Here is a 14,235-nt window from a genome sequence, read left to right on the forward strand (position 1 = left end):
ATCTTAGCTGTGGAGGGCAGTGTCACTGGCCCTCATATGTGGGATCCGAACCGGGCCCTCTGGCGTCCCAAGCCAGTTCTTAACCATCGCGCCACTCAGCTGGCCCGAGAGAAACCATTTTAATGGAAGGATGCGGTCAAGTTCAAAGATGGTGGTTTTGAAGTGATGAGACAAACAACCAAGTAAACATTTCCAGCAGTATTTAGAGATGTAGAACTAAGTCCTATATAGAGAAGTAACACAGGAATCTCTGAAAATGAAAGATCTATGAGAGAGGAGGATATAGAAGAGAAAGTGAACAAACTTTACTGTTTTGCAATTTTTGCAGTATTTTGGGGAATCCTTTTTCCTCTCTGAGTGGGGTCCAAACATTCCCTGGCTTTAAGGTTATGCTGCCGTGAGTGGCTGGCCCACAAAGTACCCTGAAACCTGGTCCATTCCCATGTACCAACTCTTCTGTAGCAATCTTTTTGGGCTTTGTTACGGTTTTAGGTATTAAGAAGAAAATGGCATTATTTTAATCTAGATGGATTATACTCAGTTATCCCATGGACACAACTTACTGATGGAATTCAAGAACAGCTGAAATGAAATCTGCCTCCTTATATCAGTATAATAGAGGAGGCTTCCTAGTATCTTTCCATCTTAGTTTAAGTTCCTATACTCTCAACAAAATAATAATAGTTCTTGGAGCCTATTTATAAATTAGACATCAAATACAAATTTTCTTTTGTGTTTTTTCCTTTATAAAGCAAGTGTGAACTGTCCTTCGTAGTTTATTCTGTATTAATTAGCACTTTATAAAAAATGTTCATTACATTGATATACTGCTATAGTTGAGGATGGTATGTGTCATAAAAAATATGGATTTTGATAGGACCCTGTGTCTTGTTGCATAGGGTTCACATTTAGTAAAACATGAATCTGCAGAGACTTATATAATAATGAGGCTGATTTTCTCAATTCACCCAAGAAAATCTGTCTCATTTTTCTCATGTTACAGATAGGTCCTTTATCAGTCACTACCCTGTCTCGAACTGGTGAGTGCCATTTCTTGAGATAGAAAAATGTTCTGGTTCTTTATGAATAAAAGTTTATCTAACATCAGGAGACCCAGCTTGATAGTCTCTTGTTTTTCTCATCCTTTTCCTTCCTCATTTGTCATTTTAACTGCATTTCGTTCCTTGATTGCTCTATTAATCTTTTCATTGCAGACCAAAATGTTACCATATGTCTTAAGAGACAGTCAAGTTAGGATTTTAGTATCAAGTAGACCTAAGCCATTGTTGGCTCTCCTCACAAATAATTCCAAGAAGGAAAAGGGGATAGAACCTTTTTTTTTTTTTTTTACAAATTTTTTTTTTCCGTTGGGGAACAGTGTGTTTTTCCAGGACCCATCAGCTCCAAGTTAAGTAGTTGTTTCAATCTAGTTGTGGAGGGCGCCTCTCAGTGGCCTATGTGAGGATTGAACCGGCAACCTTGGTGTTATGAGCACTGCTCTAACCAACTGAGCTAACGGGCCACTGAGGGGGATAGAACTTTTAAGGTAATAATGGGGAAGCATTGAGAAGAAGAGTGGTAGTAAGCTGTGGAAGTGATAGCTTATAGCCTGAGCACCATTAGAAAATTGTTAGCTAAAGGGAAATAGTACTGTTTAAAAATATCACCCTCACGTTGATCATTTGACATGATGTGTGACCTTTTTAAATAGAAATGTTTTCCCTCTGTTGTTTTGACAGGGATTCATGTGGAATAAATATTTAGAGTATACTACACAATACCTATACTTACCAGGGCAACTTAGCATATCACACTGACACTCTTAAGTTGTACAAACAGAAACCTATCCTGAGAATGTTTATTAAACAGTCAGATAATGCCTGTCAACAATAAACTGAAGCAAAATTCTCAAACATAACCTCTGTAAAAATAACTGAACATTCACAGGTGGCTGAACAACTATAGATCTTTGATACCTTTTTCAGAGAAAAAAAATAACTAATTCATTAATAACAGAAAGGATTACATTTCATCAGCCTAAGAGCTAGAGCCAGAAGTAGAGAGAGAATACTAGATTACTATTTAAATCTAAATATTATCTGCTCTCATTTGTTCATCTTTTCTCAACTTAATGAAGTGAAGCCCCATTATGTGTTAGATCTCTGTCTAATAGTGAAGTTTCATAAAGTTGAGAGTCACAGTTAGGTTATAAGAATGAACAGCTCATGCTTATTCAAATCTTATTTTTTATTTATTGTTATTTTTTTAAAACGTTTTTGGGGAACAGTGTGTTTTTTCCAGGACCCAGCACCTCCAAGTCAAGTCATTGTCTTCAATCTAGTTGTGGAGGGCACAGCTCACTGGCCCATGTGGGAATACAACCGGCAACCTTGGTGTTAAGAGCCTGCACTCTCACCACCTGAGCTAACCGGCTGCCCCAGTACTAGTGTAATTTTAAAATTCTGAGAAGACAGTTTAATATAAGTACCAATTTTAAATGTCCATGCCCTTTGATAGAAAGTGTGTCTTGCAGAACTTTTCACATATGGTCAAGGATAAATGTACAAAGAATTTACACCACAACATTATAAAAGGGTGAAAGTTCAAAACAACCTGCATCACTATAAAAACAGGAAGAAGAGTTCAATTATGGTACTAGGTAGTTTTTTTAATTATTATTAGTTTCAGGTGTATAGAACAATGCAGTAGTTATCCTTTTCACCCCTCACAAAGTAACAACCCTCCTCCCCCCTAAGTAGTTATTTAAAATAGCTAACTTGGTTGTGTCCAAGTCTAGTAACACAAGATAGCTGTGGTGGCACTGGGATGGCAAAGTAGAGGAGACAAAATGAGATGGAGTACAGAGCATGTAGTCCATCCCCTTGAGACTGGTCCAGTAATACACTGGGACCTTGTCCACGCCTATGCTGTCAGTCTGCCTGCCTGTGTCCAGCCACCTGTCTCCTCTCTCCTTCCCTAGCTGGAAGGAGGTCTACCTAGCTGGGAAAGAAACACCTCTCACAGTAGCACTAAAGATACCAGAAAGTGAGAGAAGGGGAAACCTTAATTCCTGGGGACTTAGCCCTCTAAGTATCAAAATTTTCTTCCTTCCAAAAATCTTTTTTTTTTTAAAGATTTTTATTGGAGAATTGGGGGGATGGGAACAGTGCTGGGGAATTGGGGGAAGGGGAACAGACAAGTTGCTGTCGTTTTGTTCTTCAGTCTAGTTAAATATTTTTTTTTTTATTTTAATTAATTTATTAATTAATTAATTTTTAGCTGAGCCATCCTGCCACCTGTTGGCAGCTCAGCGGCAACTCAGCTCGGGCCGGGAATCAAACTGCTGCTGCTCAGAGCTTGCACTCTTGAGCGAGCTCTTAACCAACTGAGCCACTCGGCCGGCCCTTCTTTCCAAAAATCTTAGGCAGCTTCTGCTTTCTGTCTTCTGGTCAGTGTTTCCAAACCTTTTCTCTGTCAAGACCCTCTCTTGTTGTATACATATCCTTTGCCTCTTCCGTGTATTCCTATGATTTGAAAGATTTTATCTGCCAACCTGCCAAATGATAACATAATCATTTTCTCCTTCCCAAATTAACCAAGCCTTCTGTAACTGAGTGCATGCTAAAATCAGTGTGCTAGAGGTAGAGAATATCATAAGTCTTCAAAGTGCTTTCTGTATATTAGTCACTGTGCTAAACACTTTATATATAAATTATTTCATATTCAAAAGCATCCCAGAAGGTGGGTTTTATCTACATTTTACAGAAAAAGAAACAATATTCTCAGGGACATACAGTAAGTGGCAGAACCACAAGTAATAAAAACTGTTTGACAACGCATAGAGAATGATCTGGAAGATAACTTTTGGGAGAGGGCAGTGATGACAGCTTTCAGTTTTTACTTTTTATATTTAATACAAACACAGAATACTTTTGTAATTTTGAGAATAAAACTTTTTCTAAGAAATAGGCAAAGAAAGAAAATTTGGTGCTGCCAGGCCTTTAATATAAAATATCCTCAGGGTTTTTCCTCAGAATTTAAAGGTGAATTATGGCTCCAAAGTAGATTTATAGGGTGGAAACTGTCCTTGAGCATTCTTCACGTAAAATTTGTAGAACTCAAAGGTGTCTGGTATGGGATGGGTAGCCTAAAGCAAAGATTTCCTTGAGTAGCTCATGAGACAGTTTTCATGGCATTCCTTTCTTTTCTTTCCTTTTTATTTTATTTTATTTTATTGGAAAATGGGGGAAGGGGAACAGACAAGTTGCTGTCCTTTTGTTCTTCAGTCTAGTTGTGGAGGACGTCGCTTCACTGGCCCATGTTGGTCTTGTGATCATTGTGCTCTTCCCGGCTGAGGCAGATTGGTCGCTGGGCATTAGACGGCCGCTCGCAGCAGCTCATGCCGCCGGCTGGCCACTCAAAGTAGCTTACGGCAGCCCACTGCAGCCTAGGCCATCGCTAGCGACTCACGGCAGCCCAGCTACAGGTCGAGCTGTTGTTCACCATCTTAGCTGTAGAGGGCGCAGCATTACTGGCCCATGTGGGATCTGAACCCAAGGCCCTGCTGCTCAGAGCCTGTGCTCCCAAGCCAACTCTTAACCAACAAGCCACTGGGCCGGCCCCTTTTCTTTCTTTTTTTTAAACTCTTAGTTTCTATTATTTATTTTTCCTTGTTCTCCTTTCGTTCATTTTTAACATCTATCTGTACTCTTGGAGCAAGCACTTTTTTCTTCTTCCTGGCTCATACATAAAACTTGCTTGGGCATTGCCAAGCTCCTTTAGTAACATGCAGAAATGAACTCTGCTCAATAAGTGTAAGTGTGGTCTGGATATGCTGAAATTAATTGGGTATTGGATTAGGTTTTCTACTTACTAAAGCTAAGGTGAATGATCTTCCAAATGTTTGTACTCTTGAGAGGCTTGATAAGTCTTGTGTTGGTATGCAATCATAGAATTTTATCACCTACTTTGGACTATATTTCCAAGTAATTCAACTCTGGCACAACTCTAACCTCACATTCTATGGGACACAGTGAGTTTCATATCGACTGTTAGCTGTATTTCTCTCAGGAGGGAATGTTTCCTACTTACCTCTGTCACTTTAAAGTGTTTTTTCCCTTTGCCTTATTAGAGATGGGGGAATTATAAACCCATCATGGGAAGTTGGTCAGTTATATCACAAGTACAATACTCATCTCTACTGTTCTTTTTGTTCTCTCCAGCTTCCCATTGACCGAGGTGGAGGTGAAGGAAAGGCCATGTACATTGACACTGAGGGTACCTTTAGGCCAGAACGGCTGCTAGCAGTGGCTGAGAGGTAAACCTTCTGGATTAGATGAGAGAAATATGGCTGTACTTGTCACTGCCTTGAGTTAGTCTGGCTGAAGAGTATCTTTTCTCTTATTGCTCTATATCCCAAAGTTGTATGTGTGGTTCAAAAGAATGACCTTCCTAAGTAGAGAAAAAGTATACTTTAGTAAAAAATCTATGAGTTGCTGTCAGACTGAATTTTTAAAAAAAAAGGTCCAACTATATACTGTCTTCCAGAGAAACACTTTAGATTCAAAGACACAAATAGGCTAAAAGTAAAAGGATGGAAAAAGATTTGCATGCAAACAGTAACCATAAGTGATTGGGGTGGCTATCCTAATATCAGACAAAATAGACTTTAAGACACACAAAAAATATTACTAGAGACAAAGAAGGACATTTCATAATTAAAAATTCAGTTCATTGGGAAGGTATAACTATTATAAATACATACACATCTAATAACAGCCCAAAATATGTGAAATAAAAACTTGCATAATTGAAGGGTGAAATAGACAATTCAATCATAATAGTTGTGGATCAATATCTCACTCTCAGTAATGAATAGAACATTTATCAGATGCCCTATAAAAGGCATCTACAAAAAACCTACAGCTTGTATCATACTAAATACATAATGGAAGTCTGAATGCTTTCTCCATAAGACCAGAAACCAGGCAAGGGTATCCATCTCACCACTTATAGTCCACATTGTACTGAAGGGTCAGCCAGTGCAATCAGGCAAGAAAATAAAAGTCATCCAGATTAGAATGGAAGACATAAAACATTTTTATTCACCAATGATATGATCTTGTAGGTAGAAAATCTACACACACAAAAAAACTACTAGAACTAAATTAGATCAGCAAGGTGGTAGGCTACGGTGTTGACACGTCTATATACTAGTAATGAACAATTCAAAAATTAAGAGAACAACCCCATTCACAGCATTAAAAATAGTAATAAATTTAACAGAAGTGCAAGACTTGTTCACTGAAAACTATTGGGTTGTCGGAAAATTCATGACGTATTTTTTCTGTTTTTCGTTGCAAAAATGCATCATGACTTTTCCGACAACCCAATATAAAACACTGCTGAAAGAAATTGAAGATGATCTACATAAATAGAGAAACATTCCACATTTCATGGATTGGAAGACACAATACTATTAAAAGAGTAATTCTCCCTGAAATTGATCTGTAGATTCAATACAATCCCTATTGAAATTTCAGCAGGCTTTTTTGTAGAAATTGACAAGCTGATGATAAAATTTATATGGAAATGTCAAGGACCCAGAATAGCCAAAACATTCTTGCGGGGGAAAATGAAGGTCTTAGTCTTTCCAATTTTAAAACTTACTCTAAAGCAACAGTAATCAAAACAGTGTGGTGCTGGCATAAGGACAGACAGACCAATGGAACAGAATTGAGAGTACAAAAATAAACCCTCTCATTTATAGTCACTTGATTTTTCATGAAGATCCCAGGCAATTTAATGGGGGAAATAATGGCTAATATAGTTGGATATCCAAATGCAAAAAGATATATTTAGATCCTTACCTTACACCATACATTAAAAATTAACTAAAAATGGGTAGTAGCCTGGTGATTCCTCAAAAAATTAAACATAAAATTACAATATGATTCAGTAATTCCAATTCTGGGTATATATTCCAAAGAATTGAAAGCAGGGGCTCAAACAGATGCTTGTATACCAGTGTTCATAGCAGCATTATGTATAATAGCCAAAAGGTGGAAACAATTTAAATGTCCATCAAGAGGTGAATGGGTAAAATGTTATATATACATATGATGGCATATTATTCAGTCTCAAAAAGGAAATTCTCACACATGCTACAACATGGATGAGCTTTGAAAACATGCTTTGTGAAGTAAACCAGTTGCAAAAGACCAAATATTGTGTGATTCCTTTTATATGAGGTACTTAAGAGTAGTCAGATTCATAAAGAAATTATATGGTGGTTTCCAAGGGTTGGGGGTGAGGAGAATGGGGAGTTAGTGTTTAATGTGTACAGTTTTAGTGTGGGAAGATGAAAAGTTCTGGTGGTGATGGTTGCACAACAGTGGAAATATACTTGCCACTGGACTGTATATTTTTAAAAGGTTAACATGGTAAATTTTATGTATATTATAATTTTTTGGAAAGATGATAATCCTATATGTAAGAGCTATAACACTTTTAGAAAAAAAACAGGAGAAAAATCTGATAAGGGTCTAGTACCCAGAATATATAAAGAACTCTTAGAACCGGACAATAAGATGACAACCCAATTAAAAAATGGGTAAAGTATTTGTAAAGACATTTCTCCAAAGAAGATACACAAATGGCAAATGAAAAGATGCTTATTGTCATTAGTCAAGAGGAAATGCAAATTAAAACCACAGTGAGATGTCACCACTAGGATGATTATAATAAAAAAGTAATAAGTGTTGGTGAGAATGTGGATAAACTGGAACCCTAATATATTGCTGGTGAGAATATAAAGTGGTGCGGTAACTTTGGAAAAGAATGTGTCAGTTAAACATAAATTTACCATATGACCCAGCAATTTTATTGTGCTTATGTGCCCAAGAGATGTGAAAACATATCCACACAGAGACTTGTATGTGGATGTTTGTAGTAGTAGTATAATCGCCCAAAACTTGAAACGACCCATTTGTCCAACTGGTGAATGAATAAACAAAAGTTGATTTACCCATTATCTGAAATACTGTTGAACCATAAAAAGGAATGAAGTACCAGTACATGTTACAACATGGATGAACCTGAAAAACTAAATGATAGAAGCTAGACACATAGTATATGATTCCATTTATATGAAATTTCCAGAAGGGGAAAGTCTATAGGGACAGTAGATGAAGTGTTTGCCTGGGACTGGGAGTAGGAACAGAAGTAACTGCAAATAGACTTGAGAACTCTTTTTTGGGGTGATGAAAATGTTCTAAAATTGCATTGTGATGATGGTTGTACAACTCTGCAAATTTACTAAAAAGTCATTGAATTTTACACTTAGAACAGGTCAATATTATGGTATATAAATTACACCTCAGTAAAGCTGGTAAAGAATTTAAGTTTCTACATCCCCTAATACGGCTTTCAAATAAACTCTCAAAATTGTTTTACTTATTTTTCCTTATGTAGGGTCAAATGTGATCATTTGGTCCTTGCACATTTTATTGAATCCTAGTGATTAAATAGAATTTGTTTGCATGTTGAGATGTCAGGCTTAAGTTGGAACCTACCTCGCTAAGTTGAGAATTTTCTTTTCTAGTTTTATAATGGTAACCAAATTCCCTTTCCCAGTTTACAGTTTGAGGAATCCAAGCCACGAAGTGTATATCATTGAGACATAAAATTAGGTTGGAGCAATAATTGTACCTTTTTGCCCCTGCTTACAAAATCCCTGTCATGAAAAAATAATTATTCTCTTGCAACCTGATCTTAGTTTTTTAAAGATGACTACACTAAACTGTATTGTCCCTCTCAAAGTTGTTTTTGGTGTCCTTGTACAGAAATAACACTTTTAAGTACAGTACATTACCAGGGGTGCCAAAAAATTATATACAAGTGGACACTTTGGTCAGCGTTGCTCAAGCAGTAGTTCACCATAATCAGAAGTGTCTGGATGCTGATAGTAACCAGTTTGAGCACCTCTTGTAATTGCAGAAGTCAAATGTGACTTGTATTCATCTTTTGTTATCGGTATATATCGAGTATTACAATTTTAATACAATTTTCCTTTCTTAAAATGTGTTGTATACATTTTTTGGCACACTCTGTATTTTAGTAGTTGAGTTCTCTTTTGAATAATCATTAAGATTTTGTCCATTGACATAACTGAGTGTTCAGACAGGATAGATGAGATAGTAGAATGTTGGTTATGAGGACAGGGACTTTGTTTTAATTACTCACTGTATCTCTAAGCCCTAGAACAGGGCATTCAGTATTTGTTAATGAATGAATTAGCATTTATTAAGTAGGGCCATGTTTATGACTATTTTGTCAACTAAAAGAGAAATATGTTTAAATAGAAGTTTCATTAATTCATTTTAATCATTTCTAACTATAATTGCATTTCTGTTTATGTATATTGCATTTAAATTCATAGTTTGGGAAAGTTACTGGACCTCCTTAAGCTAATACCTAATTTCCTTTCATAACAGAATAACCCTCGCTGATTAATTTTTGCCATGCCTTGTTGGAGAATATTAACCCACATTCAGGTTACTGTAGCTCAAGGTTCTCAGAATGTGATCCTCAGTACAGCTGTATCACCATCACCTGGGAACTTGTTTGAAAGGCAGATTGACTCCACACCAGATCTACTGAATCAGAAACAAAGACCCTGAGGACAGCATCCAGCAATCTGTTTTTAATAAGCTCTCTACGTGATCCAGATGCTTGCTAGAGTTTGAGAACCATGGCCACAATTGTTAGCTACAGTGTCACCCCCTTTTTCTTTTCTTTTCTTTTTTAACTTTATTGAGGGAACAGTGTTTTTTTCCAGAACCCATCAGCTCCAAGTCAAGTCGTTGTTTTCAGTCTAGTTGTGGAGGGTGCAGCTGAGCTCCAAGTCAAGTCATTGTTTTCAATCTAGTTGTGAAGGGCACAGCTCACTGGCCCATGTGGGAATCAAACCAGCAACCTTGGTGTTATGAGCACTGCACTCTAACCAACTGAGCCAACTGGCACCTTGACCCCCTTTTTTGAAAGTTGTTTTAAATACTATGAAAGAAAATGACAGGACCCCCCCCCCTTGAGGTGATAGAGCTGAGTTTTACAAACTTACATGTTAAGAATCATCTGAGGGATTTGTTAAATGCGCAACTTAATACACCTCTTCCCTGCAAGTTGTGGTTCATTAAGTCTGTGTTAATGAATATTTTCATTAAATATAAATGAATATTTTTTTACAGGAATAATTTTTCATATTTATGTTATTCTTTAAGGAAGTTCTGGGAACACTGTGAGAGAAGATGCTTATTACCAACCAACTTTTTCCAAATTGTGGGAATTGAAAAATCCATGTTGCTTTAGGAACATAAGCACAGTTCACATAGTCTTCTTTGTGAACATTGCTGAGTGTAAAGACAGGATAACTCTGTTTTTCTAGTAAACCATCCATGTTCTGATAGTAAAAGATATTCTCCCTTCCTAATAGTAGATTATAAGTGTTTCTTGAGGCAAGACTAGAAGACTTGTGTAGTACAGTACTCAGCCCTCTTGAATCTTTAAAAATCTTAACAGCCATAATTTAAATATGGAAATTTTTATCACCTTATTCCCATTTTACTTAGTCAGGATCCCAAGGTAAAATTCTGTCCTTACTCCATAACCTTATCTTCATGCCTAGACTTAACTAATAATTCATTATCATCAATCCACTTAATGCCAAGGCTAAACTTCCATTTGTGTTGATGATAGTGAAGAATAGGAGGTGAAATGTCTAGGAAAGTGCCAAGACTATGTGTGCCTAATATGAAGAATCCATTGTAGGATGTGGAAAATGCAGTTGGGTAGAGTGGGATCTCCTAATACCAAGGTTTAGTTTATTGCAGTGTATTTTCAAGTGCTAGAACATTCCTTTGTTTTTCTTTTTTTTTTTTTTTAAGCTGAGCTATCCTGCCATCTGTTGGCAGCTCAGTGGCAGCTCAGCCCGGGCCTATGTGGGAATCAAACCAGCGACCCTGTTGCTCAGAGCTCGCACTCTTTTTTTTTAAAGATTTTATTGGGGAATTGGGGAGGGGACCGGCCAAGTTGTTGTTCTATCTTTGTGGTAGAGGGAGCCAGTCGTCATCTGGCTTCAGCTCGTGGCCTCTAAGCTCAAGGTGCTGTGTTCAATCTTAGTTGCAGGTGGGCGTAGCCACCATCCCATGCAGGAGTCGAACCCAGCAGCCTTGTTCAGAGCACGCGCTCTGTCTACTAAGCCATCCGGGCAGCAGCTCAGCTCAAGGTGCCAAGCTCAGTCTTAGTTGCGGGTGGGCATAGCCACCATCCCATGCGGGAGTCGAACCTGGCAGCCTTGTTGTTAAGAGTGCATGCTCTATCCACTGAACCATCCGGGCAGCAGCTCAGCTCAAGGTACCGAGTTCAGTCTTAGTTGCGGGTGGGCATAGCCCACCATCAAACAGGCAATCTTGTTACACCAGCTACGCGATCCTGTCACCTGTTGGCAGCTCAGCGACAGCTCAGCTGTCACTGGCCCATGTGGGATCGAACCAGCAGCCCTGTTGCTCAGAGCTTGCGCTCTTAAGCCAACTCTTAACCAACTGAGCCACTCAGCCAGCCCTGTTTTTCTATTCTTTTTAGGAAGAAAACTAATAAAGCTAAGATTCAGAAAAATAGGTTTGATGCAATATATGTTTCTGTAATAATCAGCCTCCACATAGACTAGACTGCTTTAAAGATTTGATAAAATCATAAACAGAAACTTTTGGTTCTCAAAGAATTACAGTACTTTTTAATTGATTTGTTTAAGCAGATTCTCTTTTGAATTATTACATATTGTATTTATGGACTATAATGATTTTAGGTGACTTTAATATGAAAATGTGATGGGTTAAAGTGATGTATATGCTTTTTGTTTGGATTGTGGATAAAAGTTTTATTCAGCAACATTTATTCAGAATTTCCTAGGTTTAAAAAATGTACTAGGTAGAGAGGCTTAGTCTCCCCTCAAGGAATTTGTAGTTAGTCAAAGAATGGCAGGGTAGCTCCTCACAAGTCCATAAAAAGTCCTAAATCAGTTTTTCTGGAAGTGCGGAAGAGGGAGAATCACATCTATTTGAAAGGTACAGGGACATTTTTATAAAACTATAGGCATTTAGTTGAGTCTTGATAGATGCATAAATCAAACTATCTTTGAATAAATGGGGCTCTATTATGGTATGTTTAATGAGAATGAAAACTGTCTTACTCAAACCTGTCTTAGGTAGGAGTTACAAAGGTGAAAAAATATAGATTGTTATAAGAAAATAAGAGATACTTTATTTGCCTTCTTTAAATGCAAAGGGAAAAAAATCCTTATTGAGGTATAAGATGAATTACGGTATCATTCATTTAACCATTATTTTTGTTTCAGTCCCAATTGTCATGTAGCTCTTGGGTTTTCCAGAACATTGTTACCTTATATTTGGGAATTTCTCATTCTAGTTCAGGAGTCCTCAAAGAACTTATTTGATTTATCCTGAAGTCCTGCCAGGTAGATTACTCCGAGGCAATTTCTCTCGCTCTCGCTCTCGCTTGCCTGGACTTCCTAATAGAAAGGGAATTAATATTCTTTAGCCCCAACACCAACTCTTACCTACCCATCTGGGTAATTTCTTTGTTAGAGATGAATTTCTGATCTGCCTGAGTTCTGATGCAGCCTATAAATGTTCTCTCTTCTAGATATGGCCTCTCTGGCAGTGATGTCCTAGATAATGTAGCATATGCTCGTGGGTTCAACACAGACCACCAGACCCAGCTACTGTACCAAGCATCAGCCATGATGGTTGAGTCCAGGTATGTGCTCAGTAGAAGACAATGAATATGTTCCCAGGGCCCTTATTCTGAATCTTGAATAGACTATTTGGCCAAATTGATAGTAGCTTGAATTAGAAATGGGGCGATTTAAGTTTTAGTTCCTATTTTGACACTCTTGCTTTGTGGTTAAAGTCAAGTCACTGTTAAAAAATGAAGCCATAACCCACCTAAACGTGTTAGAAATTTTAACTTGTTATATGGTACCTCAGTGTAACTGAATATGAAATTTTAGCATAGTGAGGAAGGAAGCACAATCTGACATAAGCTAGAAATAGGCTTCAGAGAATCCTTGTTCCTTGTAGGTATGCACTGCTGATTGTAGACAGTGCCACCGCTCTCTACAGAACAGACTATTCCGGTCGAGGTGAACTTTCAGCTAGGCAAATGCACTTGGCCAGGTTTCTGCGGATGCTTCTGCGACTTGCTGATGAGGTAAGTTGTTGGGTAGGGACAGAGAATGCCTAATTTCAGAGGCCACCAATTCCAGGAGCCTTGCTGAGAGGCCAAGATATCAGGGTCTGGTATCATCACGATATTATCAGTTAGATATGAAGAGAGATAGTAGTCATTCACTAGTTTGTGGGGGAAAGGGTAGCAGCAGTAAGGTCCTTGGAATGTCTGTGGCCACAAAAAATGACATTTATCTTTTCCACATCAGTTTGGTGTAGCAGTGGTAATCACCAACCAGGTGGTAGCCCAAGTGGATGGAGCAGCTATGTTCGCTGCGGATCCTAAAAAACCTATTGGAGGAAATATCATTGCTCATGCCTCAACAACCAGGTAAAGTGATGGGGTAGATGACCTCATTTTGGAATGTAATGTTAACTGTGAAGTAGACATGAAGATATAACATTTCCATTTGAACACTGTTAAAGCAAAGGAGCCTTTGCTAAATCTAATTGTAATGTTCTGGGTAGTGTAAGTGTTTGCTTTTAGTTCATAAAGGAATTAAAAGCCTTCAAATGTGGAGGACTGAATATGAAGAATTCATATGTTTCTCCCTCATTATTAAAAGAACATAACTGTTTTAATATGGAAAATTCACTAAGCGGGGAAGCAGGGTAGAAATGGATTCCTCCAAGTTGGAAGTGCCCTAAGGAATACAGAAAGATCCCCAAAGTCCTAATAAGTATATACATCCCCAAAATATTTAGATCTACCATAAATAGGCATAGAATTTTTTTATTCCCCCCTTTAAAATTTTTCGATTAGTTTATATAGTATTATTTTATATTAATTTCAGGTGTACAACATAGTGGTTAGACATTTGTATAACTTATGATGTGATTCCCCCTGACTAGTACCCACCTGGCACTATGCATAGATATTACCATATTATTGACTATATTCCCTGTGCTTTACTGTACATCCCCATGACTG

General features: G+C 37.7%; 1 protein-coding gene across 2 annotated transcripts in view; it reads left to right on the forward strand.

Annotated features, from left to right (window-relative positions):
- The window catches only part of RAD51 (RAD51 recombinase), a 42,694-nt gene that overhangs the window by 26,657 nt on the left and 1,802 nt on the right, over positions 1-14,235 (forward strand). For both annotated transcript variants that reach the window (XM_019645067.1, XM_019645066.1), the window contains exons 6-9: positions 5,223-5,317; positions 12,721-12,834; positions 13,158-13,287; positions 13,514-13,635. In XM_019645067.1, coding sequence (XP_019500612.1) covers positions 5,223-5,317; positions 12,721-12,834; positions 13,158-13,287; positions 13,514-13,635 — 461 coding nt within the window. The remainder of the gene's footprint in view (positions 1-5,222; positions 5,318-12,720; positions 12,835-13,157; positions 13,288-13,513; positions 13,636-14,235) is intronic.

Source organism: Hipposideros armiger, unplaced genomic scaffold (genome assembly GCF_001890085.2).
Source record: "Hipposideros armiger isolate ML-2016 unplaced genomic scaffold, ASM189008v1 scaffold_92, whole genome shotgun sequence".
NCBI classification, from domain to species: Eukaryota; Metazoa; Chordata; class Mammalia; order Chiroptera; family Hipposideridae; genus Hipposideros; species Hipposideros armiger.